The sequence below is a fragment of the Gymnoscopelus braueri genome (assembly GCF_963280865.1).
Source record: "Gymnoscopelus braueri genome assembly, chromosome: 5".
NCBI lineage: Eukaryota > Metazoa > Chordata > Actinopteri > Myctophiformes > Myctophidae > Gymnoscopelus > Gymnoscopelus braueri.
In genome coordinates, this window is record NC_137606.1 from 51,491,500 (window position 1) to 51,516,694 (window position 25,195).

At 41.8% G+C, this 25,195-nt stretch overlaps 1 protein-coding gene across 6 annotated transcripts in view; it reads right to left on the reverse strand.

Annotated features, from left to right (window-relative positions):
• rap1gap2a (RAP1 GTPase activating protein 2a) overlaps nucleotides 1–25,195 on the reverse strand; it is a 189,471-nt gene that overhangs the window by 94,716 nt on the left and 69,560 nt on the right. For 3 of the 6 annotated variants that reach the window (XM_080429438.1, XM_080429437.1, XM_080429445.1), the window contains exon 1: nucleotides 17,586–18,307. The exons of 2 other annotated variants lie outside the window; for them this stretch is intronic. In XM_080429438.1, the coding sequence (XP_080285564.1) occupies nucleotides 17,586–17,788 (203 nt within the window). In that variant the 5' untranslated portion in view covers nucleotides 17,789–18,307. Of the gene's footprint in view, nucleotides 1–17,525; nucleotides 17,546–17,585; nucleotides 18,308–25,195 lie in introns of those variants that run through there. One more of the 6 variants, XM_080429442.1, reaches the window with a different exon arrangement.

Sequence of the window (25,195 nt, forward strand, 5' to 3'; positions counted from 1 at the left end):
AATGTGGTATTGCTACGTTTACTTAAGTAAACAAATTGAGTACTTTTTCCACCACTGCGATCGGTACATAACTCGGACGGCGCTGAGTCGGCTCAAGCGAACTTCGCAACGTTCGGCACGGAGACTTGCTCGCTTTAGCTCGCTCGATGGTGCCTCTCGTGGCTTATGGTTTGCTTGAGACGGCACGCCTCCGCCGCGGTCCAAAACAATACTTTATCGGCCAAAAGATATTTGTCCGCAGTTGTCAGAAAAAGAGTGCCGGCAGCGGGATTCAATCACGGGGGGTTGGCGTCAGTAGTTTAATGTTCTGCGAGGCAGGCCAACAGACCAGGTAGAAAACCTGGGTTTTGGGCTGTAATAAAATGTGACAACGCCCCCACCGTCCCCTCTGGGGGTGGGGACATTTTATCACAGGGCAGGCAGGGCGGGGCTTGGTAGAATCACGCAGGCTAGCCCTGAAAAAGGTACTTTTCACGTTGCAATGTGACATACAGTAGCTCTGTTTACTCATACTGTATATGTATTTCCTTAAATTGTACATACTGGGATAGTTTTCGAATGCTTTCATTTGACACGTTGCTCTGGCAATGCAAACGTATGTTTTCTCATGCCTATAGAGCTTCTTTGAATTGAATAGAGAGAAGCGGGGGTTGTGGGGTCAGGAGGTCACCGCGGCCTGTCGAGGGAGGCTAATAGAGCTCTTTTATTTCCATCTCAGATTCACATGTCGTTATGAAACTTAATAAGCATCCTGATCATCAGACAACTAGACAATTACACATCCTGATGGCTTCACTAATGGACTTTAATACCAGCCATAATTACACAGAGAGAGACCGGGGACAACACGGCCACAAAGACACGGGGGGGGCGGGGGATAGAACGATAGACAGACAGACAGAGAGAGAGACAGAGACACAGAGAGAGAGAGAGAGAGAGACAGACAGACAGACAGACAGACAGACAGACAGACAGACAGACAGACAGACAGACAGACACTCCAAAATGCTCTACCTATAGAGGACTCTAAGGGTACAATCTTAATCTTTATTGTCTCCGCCAGGCGAGAGAGTATGCTTTTCCGTCTGTCCGTCTGTCCGTCTGTCCGTGTGTCCGTGTGTCCGTCCGTCTGTGACCAGCTAATCTCCGGCACCGTTGGCTTGATCGCAGCGAAACTGTGCACACACACTCCCTGGATGCCAATTCAGAACCTCTTTCCCAATTTTTTCTCATGGGCCTTTTATAGCGCCACCAGGAGGCAGATTTGTGCAAAACATATTTTTTGACAGTACTCCTACAGATTTTGTACAAAAATCACACACATCGGTACACAGTATCTCTATAGTCATTAAACGAAAAGAGTCTTTCTGATTTTTCATATTCCATCCTGATTGCCTAAAAATGTCTTCCAAAGTTTGCAGGAGTGCTCAGTTTTGAACAAAATGCCTCAAATCATGAACGCAGCATGCACTTTCCGTTAAATTAAGCACGCACATTCCCATTAGGCCGAGGAAGAAATACCATTTGAAAATGTTCAAATCAGTGGCGCTATAACAGGCCGATTCGTGTTTTTACCTAACTGCACCGATCTGTGTAAAACTTTGTATGAACACTCCCTAGAGGTCAAGGAAAAACCTTTGCCCTGCATTTTTCACATCTGCCTTTTATAGCGCCACCAGGAGGCCGACTTATGTAAAACACATTTTATACTACTCCTTCCAATTTTATCCAAATTTCACCCAAATCGGTACACATGATCTCTATAGTCATGTGATGGGATGTGTTTGATTTTTCATATTCCATCCTGATTGGCTAAGATTGACATCTAAAGTTTGCATTATTGGCTTGTTTTGAACAAAATTCCACAAATCATGAACGCACCGTCCGATTGCGGTCAAACTTTGCACACACATTCTCACTATGTTGAGGAACAAATGCCACTTTTAACATTGGCCTGTTATAGCGCCACCAGCAGGTCTAATTTAGCAAAACAAAATGCCTCAAATCATGAATGCAGTGTCCGATTGTCATGCAAGGCCTAAGAAGAAATGCCACCCTTTTCACATTGGCCTATTATAGCGCCACCAGGAGGCCACAATAGCCTACCTGACCTGGCAGAGGAGACCTGTGCTCCGAGGAGCACTTTTTCTAGTTTATTTATCTAATCATCTTCCCTTTCATGGTCTGGGCTACCCCCCGGCCGACTAGAAGGCTGTTATTTCATGGTCAGTGAACCCCGACTGATTGGTTTGACTATGCCGTTATTTTGGCTACATGTATGTTTGTATATGGTAAACTGGTACTGTAAATATGTACACTACACCAGCACCCACAAGGGTATATGTTACAACTGTATGAATTTACCTAGTTATTAGTTGTTTTTTCCCAGTTATGTTATTTTATTATAATGTATTTATTTTCTACTTGTTTTTCCTTTACTTAGTCCTTGTCATGATTCAATGTTTGTCTTGTTGACAGTATGGACATAGTCCTCTGGGGTGTGGGGGGTTAAGGAAAATAAATATTTCAGTTTCTTTCTATTTTGACGCTGTTTACAAGAGAGAGAGAGAGAGAGAGAGAGAGAGAGAGAGAGAGAGAGAGAGAGAGAGAGAGAAAGAGAGAGAGATGGAGAGTGAGAGAGAGAGAGAGAGAGAGAGATGGAGAGTGAGCGCTTGAAATGGAAACATAATAAGCTGTGTGTGTGTGTGTGTGTGTGTGTGTGTGTGTGTGTGTGTGTGTGTGTGTGTGCAGTCAAGTCTGTTGTTCAGAGAATCCACCCATCAACCTCTCTAATGCACCGACTGCCATTAGACCTTCACTGAGAGCGTAGCGGGCCGTGCGTACGTGCTCTGACTTGGCCGTGATGTTATAACGATCACAGCAGTCCTTTAACGGGCCCTCAGCGGCTGACCATGACAGTGAGAGATGAGGGCAATTAAAAAGACAACAGATACCTGCATGCTGAATGCAACCATGGGGCTAAATGACTGGACCGCACACATTACAGAACTACAAGGTGGTTTTAGACTTCAACGGTCCTGCGTACCACCCGTTTCTAAATGTCACATAATGCAGGAGGCAGCGGGACGTTGGGTTATTGCAAACGAGTTCTTCCAAACTATGACACAAAAATAATCACCTGCACAGAATTTATTGACAGAACGTAGCTCATAACATGTCTCTACGGGGGATTTTTATGAAACAAAAACTTTGCAGATAGAAAGAGGATAACTTAAGCTTTCCGTACAGCTGCCATGTTGGTGAGTTTAGCGTTGTTCAATACAATCATATAGGACTTTTCTGTTAAGATGTATGGGCTGTCAAGGCCATACTTTTTTTTTTGGCACTCAGTAGGCGTTCCATCATAACTTCCGGGTACGATGATGTCACACGCATAGCCTCAATCCCTCAATCCCAGTGGTTCTAGTGTTGATTTTGACAGCACATTTTGATTCAGTTTTAGTCATAGTCTTTTGAATCAAATTCCATTTAGTTTTTGTCATATTTCAGTCACCTGAAATTTTTTACTGTTAGTCTAGTTTTAGTTAGACTAAATAATACTACATACTAAATATACGTTTTTTTGGCGGTGCCTTGATGGCATCATAATGGCTGATTTTACACTTGGTTGCATGCTGAAAATAGCCGATCTAAAAGCTCACAACGCACTGCAGTGCGACGCGTTGTGAGCTTGTAGATCTGTTATTTTCAAAGCGCAACACCCCCGAGCGCAACCAAACCTTAAATGACTTGTCTTTTAGTTCTACTGGATCTCTTCTCCACTCGTCCCTCACTAACATTTTAGTCTGGTTTTTATTTGTTGACGAAATTGTCAATATATTTAGTCATAGTTTTAGTCATTATAGCTTAGTTTTTATTTCGTTTTTATTTAGTTCTCGTCAGTGAAAAAAAGGTAGTCGACGAACATTTTTCGTCAGAGTTCAAGTCGACGAAATCTGGTAATCAACCGATCCCAAAAAGGTTGGGAACCACTGCTGAAAAAATGATTTTAACTCAACACATTTGTTGCTCATTACAATAAAAATAAGGGAAGTTATCTGTGTCGGTCGTAAACATTGACTGAGCTGTTCAGGGCGAAGGGACAGAAATATGGCGTCTATTTCAGGAGAGACGTCACAGAGAGACGGTCCTCCTCGTAAAGCAAAGGGAACACGTCACTGTTTCAACACCATTAAATGAGGCTAACAATAGCTGTTCTCTCCCACCAAGACCCCAACAAGACCATTGGCTCTGAGCTCAAACCTATTGCACTACAATTATGATGGCGTGTTGTTAAATTACACATAATTGCCCCATGAGGAGAAGTTAACGTGTGATTTGTCTGCAACGACTCAATGAGCTCAAATCAAAGCCCCTCTTCTAGAATGTAAACTGGAAGGAGGAAGTTATGTTAGGCCTAAATATGTATGTGTCAGTGATATATATATATATATATATATACAGAGTTGCATCACGCTTTGATCTCGGTGCAAAGCGGGATGTTGCCTCCTGTAGTTCCAAACATTGGAACTTCCTCATTGAGATAGACAGAGAACTTCCGCATTCCATTCTTACAATGGGAGTCTATGCTAGTGTTGTCACTCTCATAGTTATTTCACGCTGGTATGTGTTATATGATATCCAATGTTAACTGTAGGGAGGAGAGGAGGAAATGAGGAAAGATGTGTGTGTGTGTGTGTGTGTGTGTGTGTGTGTGTGTGTGTGTGTGTGTGTGTGTGTGTGTGTGTGTGTGTGTGTGTGTGTGTGTGTGTCCGTCTGTCCTTTCATGCCCGTACATGCAGATCTCTGTATCCGTCTGTCCTTGTCCCTTTTATGCCCATAATGCTATGCCCATATATGGTCATAATGGTCAGATCCGGCCTATCGGATCGACTTCATGCTGGGCAGGACACGCCTTCGGATTCAAACGCCAAGTTTGAAGCAAGCCCCCAGAACCCAGTGGTTGCATTGAAGCGTATTGGACATGCTGGCCATTCGTGGGTACTGCAGCTTAAACGGACGGGGCCACTGCACAATGTACGAGCGAAAACGGTTTCGACCAATGGGCTCGACTCACGAGCCTGCGCACAAGCTTGCGCACGGGGCCGCGCACCTCTGCGACGTAAAACGCGTCACTTCTGTGACGCAGAACGTATCACAGTGGTCCCAATTAGGCTACGCCCACGCCCATCACACTTTCCAACCCGTAAGAAGGGGTGAATTCGCTTCATGCGCTGGGTGAGCAACTCAATGCAAGTGGATGGGAGGGGATTTCGGGTGCCCTCTCTATTATTTTTAACTCTATGGTTTGAAGTCAGTCTGTCGGCCGTTTCGTCCCGTCATATGGGCATGCATATATGGGAATGTCCATATATAGGCATATGTGATAATTATCAACTGTTGCACCTGCATGGTTATTATATATTTTAACTATTTTAGTTGTTTTTTTGCATTTTAACTGGCTATTGTGTTGACTGGGTTTCCGTTATGGCTTTTTATCGTCTGCTAGCTCATGACTTGATTCCGATTCTTGGGGTCAAGATTTGATTAAAATCTAAACTATTTTTTTAAAAAAAATCTCATGTTACATAAATCCCAATCATCTTGACTTTATCAACCAAGTGTAGCCTAGTTATTTCCGACAGCTCAAACAAAAAAATCTATAATACCAGAGAGGGCCATGTAAAAATTCATGGCTTTGATGGAATCTTAGATTAGGTGTAGTTCTATTTGATGCAGAAACACAACATAATTGATTTGATGCAAGTAACATTAACGAGTGTCAACGAGCGTCAGATGGACAGTGACACATCTCAGCTGTGCTGAACTGAAAGTGACTGGAGTTAGTTACTTAGTTTTAAAAAAGCCCTTGAATATGACTGAAGACATGATAATGTGTTTACTGTGATTATGGTAAGTTTACAACCTAGTTGCCGTGTGTGATAGTTGCATTTGTTTGTATGGTTTGTGTTATTGTTATTGGTGTAGTATAACAGTGTTTCATGCTGCTCTCTTGGCAAGGCCACCATGTTGGAAAAGAGATTAGAATTAGCAGAAACGTTAGCTGGTTAAATCCATTAAGATCCGGAACGCATCTGTGTCATTTTATATGTATTACATCTGGTTTCTCATCTGGTTAAATGACGGATATGATCCATAAGGGAAAGTGGTTGGAAAGGAAGACTGATAAGACAGATTGATGGACATAGTTATACTGCATGTCTATCACTGTCTCTATCAGTGCACTCTATCTGTAGTCAGTGGTGGAAAGTAACTACAGTAGGTACATTTACTCAAGTACTGTACTTAGGTAACATGTTGAGGCATCTTTACTTTACTGGAGTATTTCCAATTGTCAGCACTTTTACTTCTACTCCACTACATCTCAGAGGCAAATATTATACTTTTACTCCACTACAATAATTTGAAAACTTTATTTACTAGTTACTTTGCAGATATAAAAAAATTACATTATGAAACATACATTACTTTAGCCCTATTTGATCTACAAGCTCACAACGCGTCACGATGCGACGCGTTGTGAGCTTGTAGATCTGCTATTTTCAAACATTTTAATATGTTTACTTTTGGTACTTTAAGTACATTTGGATATCAATACTTTTACTCTAGTAGATTTTGATTTCCGGATTTTTACTTGTAACAGAGCACTTCTACATTGCAGTATTGATATTTTTACTTAAGTAAGAGTACTTTTTCCACCACTGTCTGTAGTATTGATGAAGGCATCGCTGCCACTGCATCAGAGCAGGAATATATAATATAAAAGACCTTATATTCAGCCTGTCTGTTGATCTATGGACCCATACTGTCAAGCACACACACGCGCGCACACACACGTAAGCACGCACACACACACGCGCACAAACACACACACAGCCTGTCTGTGACAGCGTGACAACTCCAGGGACAAGAACCACACTTTACCGCAACAACACATTGCCAGCACTGTGATTGGTCCAGACAGAGCAAATGGACACACGGTCGTTTCTTTTCTTATATAAGACATTTTCAAGGTCACACACAGCTTGTGTGTGTGTGTGTGTGTGTGTGTGTGTGTGTGTGTGTGTGTGTGTGTGTGTGTGTGTGTGTGTGTGTGTGTTCCACAATATATAAATAATCTGTTACAAGGAAAAGGCCTGTATTCAAAATGTTACTTGAGTAAAAGTACAAAAGTATTGGCATCAAAATATACTTAAAGTATCAAAAGTAAAAGTACTAAAATGTTTGAAAATAGCCGATCTACAAGCTCACAACCTGTCACGATGCGACACTGAGCTTGTAGATCGGCTATTTTCAAATAGCCTGTGAGGGCTAAAGTGGTTAATGTATGTTTTATTATGTAATAATGTATATCTGCAAAGTAACTAGTAAATAAAGTGTTCAAATAATTGTAGTGGAGTAAAAGTACAATATTTGCCTCTGAGATGTAATGGAGTAGAGGTAAAAATACAGACAATTTAAAATACTCCAGTAAAGTAAAAAAACTCTAAATAATTGTAGTTAAGTACAGTCATTGAGTAAATGTACTTGTTTACTTTACACCACTCTGTGCGTGCGTGCGTGCGTGCGTGCGTGCGTGCGTGCGTGCGTGCGTGCGTGCGTGCGTGCGTGCGTGCGTGCGTGCGTGCGTGCGTGCGTGCGTGCGTGCGTGCGTGCGTGCGTGCGTGCGTGCGTGCGTGCGTGCGTGCGTGCGTGCGTGCGTGCGTGCCTGTGTAACTGTGTAACTGCAGTAACAGTACATTAATAAACTAAATAAGAAAAAGAGGTTGCGCATCAACAATGGGTTCTCAGTGGAGTGCTAGACCCAAATTCAGTATACATATAAAAAAAAGGAATTTAAAAAATTCCAAAAAGGTAGCACATCCAAAAAAAATCAATTAAATGGAGGACAAATTACTCACATTTCCACTTTTTTTATTGGCACAGGAAGGCTCATAGCCGAAACGCGTAAGCGTTCAATTTATTGGTGTGCCAATAAAAAAAGTGGAAATGTGAGTAATTTGTCCTCCATTTAATTGATTTTTTTTGGATGTGCTACCTTTTTGGAATTTTTTTAATTCCTTTTTTTTATAAGTACATTAATAAACGTTTGCCTCTAGGGTTTAATTGTTCCAACATCTAAAACTGTTCGTGGTGAAGCCTTTAATGTTTGATGTAAAACACACTCAATGTAAATGTCCTCGTTGTTGAGGAACGTGTTCTACAAATAAACCTGCCTCGACTAGACCGTATAGCTTCACACACACACACACACACACACACACACACAGTGTAACCTGACTCCAACACACACACACACACACACACACACACACACACACTCCAATTAGCTCTCCATGCTTGGCAGCTAATAGTTAGCCAGACACAAACAAGACCCAGAGGGGAGGAGAAACATGTCAACCCTGTCCCCATGCCCCTGCTATGGCAACCACACACACACACACACACACACACACACACACACACACACACACACACACACACACACACACACACACACACACACACACACACACACACACACACACACACACACATGTGGTGGAAAAGTACTCAAATCTTTTACTTAAGTGAAAGTGCCAATACTGCACTGTAGAAATACTCTGTTACAAGTAAAAGTTTGGAATTCCAAATTTACTCGAGTAAAAGTACGAAGGTATTGTCATCAAAGTGTACTTAAAGTATCAAAAGTAAAAGTACTAGTTACGCAGAATATCCTGTTTTCACAAGTTTTCAAATGTATACAATTCTTAAAAAAACATTTGCAAATAGCAGATCTACTAGCTCACAATGCGTCGCGCGCGCGTGCGCGCACACACACACACACACACACACACACACACACACACACACACACACACACACACACACACACACACACACACACACACACACACACACACACACACACACACACACACACACACACACACACACACACACACACAGAGAGAGTGGTGGAAAATAACTAAGTAGATCTACTTTTACTCAAGTACTGTACTGAAGCACAATTTTAAGGTACTTTTTTCCTTTACTTGAGCATGTCCATTTTCCAATACTTTATATACTCCAATACTTTATATACTCCAATACTTTATATACTCCAATACTTTATATACTGTCTTCTACTCCACTATATCTCAGAGACAAATGGTGTCTACTTTTCTACTCCACTACAATTGACTGACACAGCTTTAGCTACTAAAAAGCAGATTTAGAGTATTACAAAACATACATTAACTTAAATCATATTTAAGAAAGCTTGTAGATCGGCTATGTTCAGACACTTTTTGAAGGAAATGGGATATGCTGCATATATGAGTATGTTTACTTTCGCTAATTAATTATTCTTGGGCCTTGGTTTCTCTTTGCCCTGATTTTACCTAGTTTTTAAATTGACCCTTTATCCCTAGAAGGTCCCATGTAGTTGTCTGGTTGCCTCTGCTGGTTTTATGCCAATGTTTTTAAACCCTGTAGCACTTTGAGCTTTGCAAAAAATGTAAAGTGCGTTATAAATAACATTTATTATTATCATGTCTGGTAACAAAGTACATTTACTCAAGTACTGTACTTAAGTACAATGTTGAGGTATTTGTAGGCTACTTGAGTATTTCCAATTTCCTACAGTTTTACTTCTACTCCACTACATCTCAGAGACAAATATTGAACTTTTACTCCACTACAATTATTTGACAACTTTAGTTACTAGTTACTTTGTAGATTTTGATTACTATCACAAAACATACATTAACCACTTCAGCCCTATATAGGCCTACATTTTGGTCATTTGAAAATAGCCGATCTACAAGCTCGCAATGCAATGCATCGTGGCGCATTGTGAGCTTGTAGATCTGCTATTTTCAAAATATATGTTTTTTGAAAACTTGTGAAATGGGACTTTCTGCATAAAGAGTACTTTTACTTTTGGTACTTTAAGTACATTTTGATGCCAACACTTTTTTTTACTTTTACTCAAGTACATTTTGAATTCCGGACTTTCACTTGTAACAGAGTATTTCTACATTGCAGTATTGATACTTTTACTTCAGTAAATCATGCAAGTACTTTTTCCATCACTGGTGGCAGTGGCATGTGGCAGTGCCATGTGTCTAGGTTCCCATGGGGGTCATGGGGACTGTCAGTGGCATTAGTAGTAATATGATCTGAAACCAACTGTGTGAGGGCAGGAAAACCCCCTTGGAGTCTGGGCACTCTTTCAGAAAATGAGCTTATTTAAAGTGCTGAAGGAAAATCGTGTTAATTTATGACATGTACTGTACGTTTTCTAGAGGTGCTGAATCCAAATCTGCTGGGTCTCAAAATTGACCATTCAAAGATGGCGGCCATCACTATGCTGAGATTAAAATTAAGTTCAGAAATCTGTATACCAGTGACATCATCAGTGATATTTCAAACATTTTTGTTTTAAAGTTGTCGCCATAACAATGGCTTCTATTTTAGGATACACATTTCCTCATGTTATTCCAGCATGTAACTTTGCAGGAAGACAAAGGGCTGTAGTTTATATTATCATTGATGTCACTGGTGGTGGGCAGGTTTCTGAACTGAGGACCAATAATATGACGATGAGGTTGAAAATGGGTGAAGTGCTCCTTTAACCCTCTAAGACAGAGTGCTGCGCTATGAGCTTGTGGATCTGCTATTTTTGAAAAATCGTGAAAATGTGTGCAAATCTTTGAATATATATTTTTAAAGCGATATATATTTTTTAACGTATGTTTCCATATATCAGTGGTTACGATACGATACGATAATACTTTATTGTCAGTTCACACTGAAATTTGTCTTGCGACCCAGCAGCCATGTATGCAATAATAAACAGTACACACATTTGACATGACACAAGAAAACAAAACAAAAGACATACATAAATGTATGTCTTTACAAAGACATACATACAAAGACAAGAGCAATGTCCACCTCTCAGCCTACCCTCAAACGTTTTCATGTCAAGGACCCCCAAAATCATATGTATTTGGCCACGGACCCCCATCTCAAAATATAAAGTTCCAGGGACCCCCAGAGGCAAAGATTTGGGTTACAAATGTTCGCCTTAAAAACTATATACATTCAAAGATTTGCACAAATTGTCATGATTTAAAAAAAAATAGCAGATCTACAAGCTCATAGCGCGGCACTCGGTGCCACGCTATGAGCTTGTATATCTGCTATTTTTGAATAGCCCAAATAAATCTAAAATGACAGAGATGCGTTCCCGTGTTGAATGGGTTAACAAGTATTCAGTACACCGTTCTCATGAGTCACAACACAAACTCTCACCTGGGGAATGGGGGACCCCCATACCCCTGGAGGAGCCCTGGAGGACCCCCATAACACGCTCTCTTCAGAAGGAAGGGATCGTATTAGTACTGGAGAGGGACATTTCCAGCTCTGTAGTGTGAACAGAATTTGGGACAATAATACCAGGCCAGCCCCATCATGGCCCTATTATGTGTGCAGCTTAGCAGGAAGTAGGCCATAGTGTTCCACTGATATACTTTAAGGTTAGTAATGCTACTACCGTACTGGTTCTCTCAACATAGGGTCCGGGGACCACCAGAGGTCCAAATGCAAAGTTTCCACGCCTATCTGTTAGCTGTTCACCCGACAGACACACAGACGGACACACAGACAGACACATGGACGGACAGGAGTGAAAACAGTCTCCGGCCTTCGGCTGTCTGGCCCGGTGGAGACGGGTGTATTATGGGAAACGTAGTAAATGAACCAAACAAAAGGGGTTTTCCCTGCATGCACACAAAGTCGGTTCAAATCGTCTTACAACTAATGCCACCATTTAGCCCAAGACATGTAGTGTAGAGGGAAAACATGAAGGGACTCATATAGAGCCCTGTGGTACTACTGCACGTCAACTAAGTATAGGGTTTAAGCGGTCTAAAGAAAACACTAAACTAAAAAAGTACAAATTCAATGTTCAGTTTACCTGAAACGGAGCTGAGATTTTACCACGAAACATGAGAAACGTGCAGAGATGGCGGGCAGAAAGGTTATCATAGTAGAAAAAAGAAAAACTACTGTAGAATGAATTAAAAAAATGTTTTAACTGAAATAAAAATCAAAACGATAACTAACTGAAACTGTATAGACGCGCGACAAATATTGAGCTTGTAGATCGGCTATAAATTGGTGACGAATGCTGGGGTTCAAGTGGTTAAAAAAGAATGAAAACTAACTGAAATAAAAACAAAGTGAAAAAACTAAACAAAACTAAAACTAAAAAATCTAACACCCTAAACTATATTAACCTTACTGGGCAGCGCAGCAGTTTTTCCTAACAGACACTTTGCAGAAGTGATTCATGTTTGCGTCATTTGCTGTATATTTCTGCATCAGGGAGTATTTTAGTATCATAACATCCGTTGTGTTCAACATGTCATCCTCACAGCAGAGAGGAACACGTTGCTCCTGCCTTCTTTATTGGATTCATTAGTGATGCTGTCTGCTCTACGTTGCTTTTACATATTTCCCAGTGATGGAAAAAGTACTCACATGTTTTACTTAAGTAAAAGTATCAATACTGCAATGTAGATTTACTCTGTTACAAGTAGTCCTGCATTCAAAACGTCCTTGATTAAAAGTACAAAAGGTATCAGCATCTCATTGTGCAGAATGTCCCATTTCAGAAGTTCAAAATGTTTTGTAAAACATTTTGAAAATAGCTGATCTACAAGCTCATGATGAGTCGCGATGCGACGCATCATGAGCTTGTAGATTGGCTATTTTCAAATGGCCGAAATATATATATAGGGTTTAAGTGGTTAATGTAGGTTTTGTAATTATAATAAAAATCGACAAAGTAACTAGTAGTGGAGTAAAAGTACAATATTTGCCATGGTAGCCTAACTCTAGCCAGCAGTAGTATCCATAGCAAGATCCACTTTTAATGCAAAACACTTTCTTGTTAAGAAATCCCCATGAACTCTCTTTCCTTACTTCACAAACATTTTCCTGCGTATGATAACTGTACATGTTCACAATATACTGCAGAGAGTATAATATGAATTTAGATCAGATACAGATTACAGTAGAGGGATTTAGTGCAGTTAGATTTAGAACTGTAGATTCACTCCCATTTTTCCGCAGTAATCTGAAGACTCACCTCTTCAGACTCCACCTAACGTCCACCTTCGTCGAGTATGAATAGGCCTTTAAGGCCTATTCATACTCGACGTAAGACCCTTAAGTAAGCATAAGGAACGGAGGGGGAGACCAAAAAGGGGAGGGGGGATGGGGGGTTTGTCCTCTGAGCTCAACCTGACGTACGTTCACTGCTTCCCTCTGGAGGATGAATAGCCTCTTGGCCCTAATCACGCATAAGAAACGTCTCAAACTATGAATGCACTGACGTAAAGAACGTACCAGTTCCTCACCCCCGACGTACGGCAATCCCCATCTCCGTCTAGTATGTACGCCACTTTAGCCCGTAGCACTTAACCTAGCCTTGATGACCATGCAGACTTATGCAAATGTTAAAATGCACTTAGATAGCATTTAGAAAGATACCAGGTTAATTTGTTTACCTGGCAAACTATATTTTCGATGCACATATTATTATTTTGTGATATTAGACTGATGCTAGGTTCTTGGTTTACTTGTGATCCTAGATTACTGAGGCACTACACTGTCTCTATGGTACAGTATGTAACTCTGAGAGTGTCAGAGTTACTGACGTGTGTCCTTGAAGTGAAAAAGTTTGAAGAAAAAAACTCTCAGCTTATGTAACTTTTGTTAAACACACTGTCCTAAAGTCTTTATATAACACTAAACCACATTTTACTACTACGGAGACTATGACTGTTGCTAGGCAGCATTGCCATCTGTGTTTTTCGCCCATTCAATCTGGGAACGCATCTGTGTCATTTTAGATTTTAACCACTTTAACCATTTATTTATACTTCGAGATTTAAAAAAAAAATAGGATTGGAATTGCAGGGCAGGACACAGAGAAAGGAGTCGCTGCTAAAAGGAGGAGAGGCAGAATAAAGATTAAAAAGATAAAAGACCGATCCAGGTCCATCTGTTGCACATGCAGACTCATTGTGTCCAGTAGCAGACAGACAGACAGACAGCTGTCTGACACACGATAACCTGTCTGTCTACCACAGTCTATCAGGACTAATAGTCAGAACCACTTTCCTTGGCATCAATGGCATCGCTTTGAAACTCAAGATGCAAAAACTCAGTCCTTTTGTCCAGTTTAATGTTCTAATAATTCCTCAGCCTCTTGTGTTGGACCCGTGGTAATGCTGAGCCCACATCAGCCCTACTGTATAGGTCTTTTCCCAAAACGTTTTGATCGGGCAAAATTGATCCATTTTTATATTTTGTCTCTGTCGGGTGTAAACGTCCCAAACTGTTACTTTTCAGGATGCTAATTAAAACATGTTGAAGCATATCGACACATTCACACACCAACGGTGTCAAGCTAGCGCCGACCCGACTCATTGGAGGCAATGTAGGGTTCAGTGTCTTGCCCCAGGACACTTCGACATGTGGTCAGGAGGAGGCGCCGGGATTCGAACCGCCTTAATTTACAGCATTAATTTACCAAAAAATACACAACAAGTTATAATATGGTGATAAGAGGTTTATGCTCGACAGCAACGATTTCATACCTTTGTATTAAAGAGCAGTATGTCAGTACCATTTCTCTCTCTCTCTCTCTCTCTCTCATCTCTCTCTCTCTCTCTCTCTCCTCTCTCTCATCTCTCTCTCTCTCTCTCTCTCTCTCTCTCTCTCTCTCTCTCTCTCTCTCTCTCTCTCTCTCTCTCTCTCTCTCTTCTCTCTAAACAGCAATTCACCTAAACTCCTAAATATCTCATCCTCTCTCTCTCTCTCTTTCCCTTTCTCTCGCCCCCAGTCATTTCTTCTGACCCAGATACTCGAGAGCTGTCAGCGACACGCACGCACGCACGCACACATGCACGCACGCACGCATGCACACACACACACAGACAATAACAAAGGGCACGTAATAAACAAGACCTTCTGCTTTTAGACGCTTATTGAACCGTGAAGGGAGGCGGCAGCACAAAGATCTGACAACACAGCACCATAAAGTTCAGCACAGCGCTCCATGTCTGCTTAGCAGGCTGCTAGGAACTAAGTACATTTACTCAAGTCCTTTTACTCGAATCACTGGCTTCTTTCAAAAACTGGCCCCGAAAAGCATCTGTCAGAAAACTACAAGTAGACTTCCCCTTGAAATGAGGGGTCATACACTGCCGCCAGGGACGTGCTGGGCCCCTAATTCAGCCTGGGAATTTCAGATAGAGAGGCCGGTAAGGTGTGTGGCCAAAGGCAGCGCGCCGGAATATTTTTTGCCTCCGGCCCGCGCGCCGAGATATAAAATGAAAAATATACAATAATGATAAAATACTAGAGGTAATGGAAAGAAGAGGTATAGGTTTTGGGTACAATAGCTTATAATCTAGTAGCAGCTTAAAAAATGTACAGGTAACAGTGTTGATTTTGTCGACTAGAACTTTGACGAAAAAAATTCGTCGACTACCTTTTTCCACTGACGAAAACTAAATAAAAAACTAATAAAAAATAAGCTACGATGACTAAAACTATGACTAAATATATTGACTATTTCGTCAACAAATAAAAACTAGACTAAAATGTTAGTGAGGGACTAGTGGAGAAGAGATCCAGTAGAACTAAAAGACAAGTCATGTCGCTCCGTTGTTGCGCTCTGAAAATAGCAGATCTACAAGCTCGCAGCGCGACGCGTTGTGAGCTTGTAGATCTGCTATTTTCAGCATGTAACCAAGTGCAAAATCAGCCATTACGACGCCATCAAGGCACCGCCAAAATACATTTTAGTCGACTAAATCAACTATAGATTTAGTCGACTATAATCTTATGATATTTAGTCGACTAAAACTAGACAAACAGTGAAACATTTCAGATGAATAAAATATGACTAAAACTAAATGGATTTTGATTCAAAAGACTATGACTAAAACTACATCAAAATCATTTGCTGTCAAAATCAACACTAGCAGGTAAGGTGCAGCTAATCAATAGCAGCAGTGCTCAATCAAAATATGCGAGAGGAGTCAAGCATAATAGAATATAGAAATAATAGGACATAAAAAAGAAGCAGAGGACTATTATGAATGGAGTGAAGTATGAACATGATTACATTAAAGCATGAGTCTGCAATAAATGCCTAGTTTGCTAAAGTATAGAAAACAAGGGTTGGCTATTAATGATCTGAGAATGCATCTGTTATCTGCTGCAGATTAAACTTTTTCTCCTCTGTAAATATAGCTATTTGTATTGGTTGATGACATGAATTCATGTGTTAGTATTCTACTCGCTGTTGATGAATTGAATACATAGCACCACGAGGACTTTTTGTGTTGCATAAATAAAGTATTCAATCAATCAAACTCTGTAAGAGTTTCTCCTTTTTTTTCTTCTTCGATAATTCATGCTTCTACTCGTCTACATCCCAGAGGAAAATAATGTACTGTACTTTTGACCCTATACTACAAAACATACATCAACCAATTATAAGGCCTCTTGTATTTCTTCAGCTATTCGAAAATAGCTGACCTACAAGCTCACAACGTGTTGATCAGAGCTTGTAGATCAGCTATTTTTGAAAAATGTTTGACACAATTTGAAAGTATTTGTGATATGGCCCATTCATAATAAGCACTTTTACTTTAGTACTTGAAAAAAAAAAAAAAAAAATCATGCCAACACTTTTGTACTTTTACTCTCCAGTAACATTTTTGAATACAGTGAATCCTTGTAACAAAGTATTTCTACATTGTGGTATTGCTACTTCTAGTTAAAAAGAAATCAAGAGTACTTCTTCCACCACTGAAAATAAAGTACTTCTTAAATCACTGCTGCTGAGCACTGTCCAGCCCCGACCCCCACCCACCCCACCCACCCCAGACAACAGATGGAAAAAACTCGTCCCCATTACCGGCAGTGGTGGAAAAAGTACTCAAATTCTTTACTTAAGTAAAAGTACCAATACTGCAATATAAAAATACTCTGTTACAAGTAAAAGTCCAGAATTAAAAATTTACTTGAGGTAAAAGTACAAAAGTATTGGCATCAAAATGTACTTAAAGTACCAAAAGTAAAAGTACTAAATATTTGAAAATAGCAGATCTACAAGCCCACAACGCGTCGCGATGCGACGCGTTGTGAGCTTGTAGATCGGCTATTTTCAAATAGCCTATGTATAAAATAGGGCTAAAGTGGTTAATGTATGTTTCATTATATCATAGTTTATATCTGAAAAGTAACTAGTAACTAAAGTTTTCAAGTAAATGTAGTGGAGTAAAAGTACAATATTTGCCTCTGAGATGTAGTGGAGTAGAAGTAAAAGTATTGGAAATTGGAAAAACTCAAGTAAAGTACAAATACCTCAAAATTGTACTTAAGTACAGTACTTAAGTAAATGTACTTAATTACTTTCCACCACTGATTACCGGTCACTCTCCGTCTCCCCTCCCCTTCTCCTCTCTCTCTCTCCCTCTTCTTGTTCTTACCGGTCACTCTCCGTCTCTCCTCCTCCTCCTCCTCTCTCCTTCTCCTCCCTCTCTCTCTCCTTCTCTCTCTCCCTCTCCTTGTTCCTGCGGGACTTGTGCAGGAGTCCGATGAGGATGACGGCCGCCCGGATCCCGGCCTTCTTGCTGTGGACCCTTCCTCTCCCTTCCCCCCCGCCGCCGCCCCCCGGGGCAGGCTGAGACATAGTGGTCCTCCTGGTGGTCCCCGAGACTTCCGTACTGTTATCCAAGGTCAGAAGAAGAAACAGGGGGTCCTCCTCCTGGCAACTGGCCGGGGGTCCCCCAGCTATATCCTGGCTGCAGTTTGGCTTTACAAACGTTGTGGTTGATGTTTTCCAAGTGTAACAGAGTGGTTCACTACCTCAGCCTGATTGGCCTGAAACTCTAATATCTCCCCCCCCCCCGAGTGATAGGGAATTCCCTTTGGCTCAGTGGTTAAGATGTTGGCTTTCCACGCGGGAGGCCCGGGTTCGGATCCCGGGCGTTACACAAGTACCACTGAATTCCACAGTTTTTGTTTGTTATTAACGTACATATATAAGCCTAAATAAGAACTCCACACTTAGTTTAGTTCGTGATATATATATATCTATATATAAAGTACAGTATATATTATGTACACTAGCAGAGTATGTTGCCGAACCTTCCGAAGATCTTCCCCCAAAAACAAGTAAATCCTCCTTGAAATAAGCCAAACAGCCCGCATAAAAAAAGAGACACAGGTTCTGTCTCAGGCCGTGTTATAACAGAACTCTTATTACACTGTTATTACACAGAAATAGCCTCCAAAAACTTCCCACCAGACGACTTCCCACCACACGTCTCTCTGTTGGGTCCTGTGAGGGTATATCTCCTAGAAATCAGCCAAACAGCCCGGCAAAAAGAAGAGACACAGGTTCTGTCTCGGGACGTGTTAACAGAACTGTTATTACCCTGTTATACCACTGTTTATACTGTTATTTACATTGTCATTAAACTGGCCTGGGGTGCCGTCTGAAAGAGAAATAACCTCCAAAAACTTCCCAGAGGAAACAACCTCCAACAACTTCCCAGACGACAGCGTTCTGAAGGCTCCACACTTCTCTCTGTTGGGTCCTGTGTGGGTACACACCGGTATACCGTCTCAGTACCAGATCCAGCTGGTAGGTGTTGTCCTTGGCAGTAATGCCAACCTTAACGGGTGTCAGTCAGAGGGTTCCTGGTTGTTAGTATTAATCCTGGATCCAGAGTGGATTCCTGTGTCTCCTCAAGGCAGTAGATCTCCTCCTGTCTGCTGTCTCCTGCTCTCCTGCGCTGAGTGCTGGAGCTCCATGAGAGGAGAGACTGAGGAGGCAGGGTGCTACTGCTGCAGACACTGAGACTATACTGAGGTTCCTCCGCAGCATCTCTGGGTCTCTAGTGTGTGTGTGTGTGTGCACGTCCACCTCTGTGTCTACGCACCTCCACCTATCTCTCTCTGTCTGCTGTCACACAGCCTCTCTCTCTCTCTCTCTCTCTCTCTCTCTCTCTCTCTCTCTCTCTCTCTCTCTCTCTCACTCTCTCCGTCTCTCTCTCTCTCTCTCTCTCTCTCTCTCTCTCTCTCTCTCTCTCTCTCTCTCTCTCTCTCTCTCTCTCTCTCTCTCTCTCTCTCTCTCTTCTCTCTTCTCTCTCTCTCTCTCTCTCCTCTCTCTCTGATGGTGACACAGCAGCCCTAGTGTGTGTGTGTATGTGTCTACAGTGTCTGGTGCTGTGACACAGCAGCTGAACACCGGCTGTGTGTCTGTTCTCTCTCTGCTCTCTCTCTCTCTCTCTCTAGTCTCTGTCCAGTCTGTCTGATCCCTCCTCCTCCTCACAGGCCACGCCTGCCTGCGTCTCATAGGCTGGGGAGTCGTGGAAGAACCGCCCCTCTCTCTCTCTCCCACCCTACCCCTCTCTCTCTCTCCCTGTGTGTGTATTTCTGTGTATTTCTGTGTGTGTGTGTGGTGGTGTGCGTGCGTGCGTGCGTGCGTGCGTGCGTGCGTGCGTGCGTCTGTCTCTCTCTCTCTGTGTGTGTGTGTGTGTGTGTGTGTGTGTGTGTGTGTGTGTGTGTGTGTGTGTGTGTGTGTGTGTGTGTGTGTGTGTGTGTGTGTGTGTGGTGTGTGTGTGTGTCTCTCTCTCTCTGTGTCTGTCTGTCTCTCTCTCTCTCTCTGTGTGTGTGTCTCTCTCTCTCTCTCTCTCTCTGCCCTTGTTTCACACCCTTGTTAATAATTTTATCTTAATCTCCCCTGACCTTGTTCTATCTATATATGATTGTGCACGCGTGTGCACACACACACACACACACACACACACACACACACACACACACACACACACACACACACACACACACACACACACACACACACACACACACACACACACACACACACACACACACACACACAGTGAAATCTCAATTCAAACAGTCTTATCTCAGGTTATTGCTCGCTGTGTGCCAGAGAGGAGAAGAACAGCGGAACTCAGGACCTCAACTAAACAAACAGAGGAGAACCTTCCTCTCTGTTTGATTTTAAAGGTACATTTATGAGGAATTATGACACATTATTCCAGGAACAAGCTTTAGATCTTTCTCTCTCACCAGTTTCTCTCCATCTGAATATTCCTATTCTTTTCACCAAATATGTTTGTGTAGGTAGGTAGGTAGGTAGGTAGGTAGGTAGGTAGGTAGGTAGGAAGGAAGGAAGGAAGGTAGGTAGGTAGGTAGGTAGGTAGGTATAGATGGGTGCATGGGCGGGCGAGCGGGCAGGTAGGTAGGTAGGTTTGGGTAGGTAGGGTAGGTAGGTAGGTAGGTAAAAGTAGGTACGTTTAGGTAACACTTTTGGACAAACAAGGTTTCCACCGGACGGTGAAGATTAATGTCTAGTTTAACATTCGGATGTTATTTCTCACAATTTATTTTAAACACGTAATGCTCAGAATTTCTTCTTTTTTTTAAAGCACCACATTAAAACTAAAACGCTGTGTCGTTTCCACAAGGCAAAAAAACAACAATAGTTTACAACCTTCTCCAGAGAGACAAGGACACAGACATAAACACAAAAAGCCCTTAGACTGCACAAAGACAAAGGATAAATTATAGTCTCTACATAACGTAGCACACAGAGTACTTATATTACCCACCTCACAGAGTACTTATATTACCCACCGTGTGACAAATGACAACAAGGCCGCTATGAGTCAACAACTCATAGAGAGCTTGTGATGCAGTCTGTCTGCCAGGGTTCAGAGAAGATGATTTGAGAAAGACCTCACATACGTGCAGTAGGTTTACACATGTGCAGTGGTGTTACTTTACACCACTGCATGTGTCTGTCCGTGTACTGTATGTGTGCGTGTGCGTGTGTGTGTGTGTGTGTGTGTGTGTGTGTGTGTGTGTGTGTGTGTGTGTGACTGTGTGTGTGTGTCTCACATTATCTCCAGAACCAGCCAACCGATCGACTTCAATCCCAAATGATTGATGTGACATTTGCGATTGGCTGTTGTACATAAATATCTATGAATCTACAAATCTCTGCATCTGTCTGTCTGTCTGTCTGTCTGTCTGTCTGTCTGTCTGTCTGTCTGTCTGTCTGTCTGTCTGTCTGTCTGTCTGTCTGTCTGTCTCCCGTTTATGCCCATAAATGGAGATCCCTGATCAGAAATATATAATATATCCAGTTATGTATCCAGTTATTACACTGGCCTGGGGCGCCGTCCGAAGAAAGAGAAAAGAAAGAGAAAAGAAAGAGAAAAGAAAGAGAAAAGAAAGAGAAAAGAAAGAGAAAGAGAAAGAGAAAAGAAAGAGAAAAGAAAGAGAAAAACATACTGTAGGACAAAGACTAGACCAAGAACTCAGTCAGTCACAATAAGAGGGAGTAGAAACTTAACCCATTCAATCCAGGAACACATCTGTGTCACTTCAGATTTATTTGGCTCTTCAAAAATAGCAGATCTATAACTTCATAGCGCGGCACCGAGCGTGTAGATCTGCTAATTATTTATTTTTAATCGCGAAAATGTGTGCAAATCTTTGAATATATGTCAATTTTTAACTCAAATCTTTGCTTCTGGTGGGGGTCCCTGGAACAAAATATTTTGAGATGGGGGTCCACGGCCAAATACATATAATGTTGGGGTCCTTGACATGAAAACAGTTTGAGAACCACTGATATTATAGCAACATAGTTTTTTTCAAAAAACTGTTTTAGAAGACATTTGTAGAATCCCCAGAAGCAAAGATTTGAGTTACAAATCTTCACTTTAAAAAAAATATTGTCACAAAACACAAAACAATTGTCACAAAACAAAATAGCAGATCTACAAGCTCCTAGTGCAGCACTCGGTGCCGGCCGCACTATGTGCTTGCATTATCTGCTATTTTTGAATAGCCCAAAATTATGAAATAATGGTTAAAATAATGGCTAAAAATCTAAAATGACACGGTATGCGTTCTCGGTTGAATGGGTTAAACATGTTTAACATTCTGGACCACCTCCCAAACAAGACAGCAAGGGGTCCCCAGGGGGGTCCCCAAACCCCAGGTTGGGAATCGCTGCCTCTAATTGCATTATGGGAATTGTTGAAGCCGAGGAAACTGTCACCATGCTGGTGACAGTTTACCAAGACGCTGCCATAGCAACAAGCATCATCATCATCAACAACATCGTCACCGTGACAACCCTGGAGGAACACTGGGTAATGTTTTTGTACCAAATACAATTAGCAGTGGTGTAAATTAACTGAGTATATTTACTCAAGTACTGTACTTAAGTACACTTTTGATGATTGTTTTTACTTTACTGGAGTATTTCCCATTTTCTGTACTTTTTACTTCTACGCCACTATCTCAGAGGCAATATTGTACTTTTTACTCCACTACAATTATTTGAAAACTTTAGTTACTAGTTACTTTTCAGATTATGAAACGTATATTAACCACTTCAGTCCTATTTTATACATAGGCTATTTGAAAATAGTCGATCTACAAGCTCACAACACATCGCGATGCGACGCGTTGTGAGCGTTGTGAGTAATAAAGTATAATTCAGTGATTCTCAACCTCTAAGACCCCCAGATTGATGTAGTTGTTGTTCTTTTTTTATCAAAAGAGTGACAAGGCACCATATACACACAATGTCTCTCAATCTCTTTCTCTCTCTCTGTCTCTTTTTCTGTCTGTCTCTCAATCTCTTTCTCTCTACGTCTCTCCCTCATTCTCTTTACATTCTTAAACACACACACACACACACACACACACACACACACACACACACACACACACACACACACACACACACACGTCACAGCCTCTCAAGTGTCATCTAAAAACAAATGCCTGTGTGTGTGTGTGTGTGTGTGTGTGTGTGTGTGTGTGTGTGTGTGTGTGTGTGTGTGTGTGTGTGTGTGTGTGTGTGTGTGTGTGTGTGTGTGTGTGTGTGTGTGTGTGTGTGTGTGTGTGTCATTGTGTAAGTCCAGAGTGACACGCGGTAACATTATATCCGTGCAACCACTGAAACAAAACCACTGACGTGCATGTCACAGTTTGTACTTAAGTAAAAGTAGTTGTACCACATTCTAGAAGTATTATGTTGAAAGTAAAATCCTGTATTCTAAATTGCACTTTGCTTCCTTACTTGGCATAACAATTAAGACAGGTTATTACACGGCTTGGTTGAATGCTTGATTCTGATTGGTCAGTCATCGGTCATTATTTCTGGATAATGACCGATGAGCTCTATAACGGACCGCTGTCTAATCAGAGACTCAGAACACCTGCTCATGTCAACCTGCGCTGCGTGGTTTTATGCTTTATCCAACATGACAGCCATGTAGAAAAACAAACAATGTAATTTACAACTAAACGTTGCTCTCAAGAATGTTTTTGAAAACATTTGAAGTGAGAAATAGACGATGCAATGACCGAAAAGTGATTCTATTTGATCCTCTACACTTCCTTCTTTATCGTGGCGCACCAACGCAAGAATATGAAAACGCTCGCCCCAAAACACAGTCACCCCGGGGCAAATCCGGCGGTAAAGAATGGGGGCGAGTGTGTTTTGGGGCGAGTCTTCCGGTTACCTTATGGACTACTGGCATTTGTTTTCCGAGGCGAACTTGTACGCCCAGCCCAATACTTATGGAATACTTTCTTTGCCGTAAGCAAGGAAATACTTCGTTTTGTTGTTACTTTTGGGTCAATTTATTAATGTATTTATTAAGTAGCCGTGTAATAAGCGGGATAATGTATGGGGAGGTAGTCATTATTGAAATTTGATTATGCACCTCGGCTCCGCCTCGGTGCATAATCACCCGGTCGGGCTTTAAATTTCAATAATGACTACCTCCCCATACATTATCCCTTGCAAAAGTGATACACTTACACTTACGCTATCTATGAGATCTGCAGCCCTATTGTAGATCTGCGATATCTATTTATTTTTGTACTTGCTCGCCCCGACATGCCCACTCTCATTAAATAGCTCACATTCACTAGAGGAACACACCCATACCCACACACACACACACACACAGTGACAGTAGGACAAGATGACCTTGACAACTGCCGCTGAGTAATCCCTCACCCCAGTATGTTTAGGCAGGGGTGTGCCATTTTAACCACTTAACCCTTCAAGACCTGAGGCAGATTCTACAAATGTCTTCTAAATCCAGTTTTTCTGAAACACTTATGTTGCTATAATTATATATATATATATATATGTTCAATATTTTCAAAGCACTCTATGTCGTGCTATATATGAGCTTGTAGATCTGCTATTTTTGAGGATTTAGAGGATTATCTTTCTCCTTCATTCCTAATATGTTCTGCACCTGCTCAGCTCCCGTCACATGTCATTCCTACTTCGTCTCATCCAGGCGGCATGCATCCTGGTTGAAATGAAGCCAAAAGGAAGTGCCGAATTCCCTGCAGTTCTCATTAACCACCATGATAATCATTTTTTGTAAATGATGGTCATGTGAATTTTAAAATTGATGATAACGTAGCGTGCTGTTCCAGCCAATAGCATGCGTTTCCAGTTGCTTTTCGGGGAAAGGTTCCAAGACGGCGGATTTGAATTTGCCTAAATAGTGGCGGCTCTGTAGAAACCAATGGGTGACGTAATCCATATTTTGTACAGTCTATGGTCTCATCCAAATGTCCTCTCTCTGCCCCCCCCCCCCCCGCGTTCCTTGTCACCATGTCCTCCTCTTCCTCACATGTCCCATGTCTTCCACATTACTCATGTCACCAGAACAAACTGGAACAGGACTACACCTGATGATAATTACTGTATGACACCATCTGACATACAGTGCACACTCACGGACACACACGCACACATATGCATATCATGCATGCTCAAGCGCATGCACGCTCACATGCACACAGGCATGCATGCACGCACACACATACACACACGCACACTCACACACAGGCATGCATGCACGCTCACACAGACACATGCATGCATGCATGCACGCACACACACACAAACACACACACACACACACACACACACACACAGGCATGCATGCACGGACACATACACATATGGGCACGCACACGTATATATGCACGTTGCACACACACACAC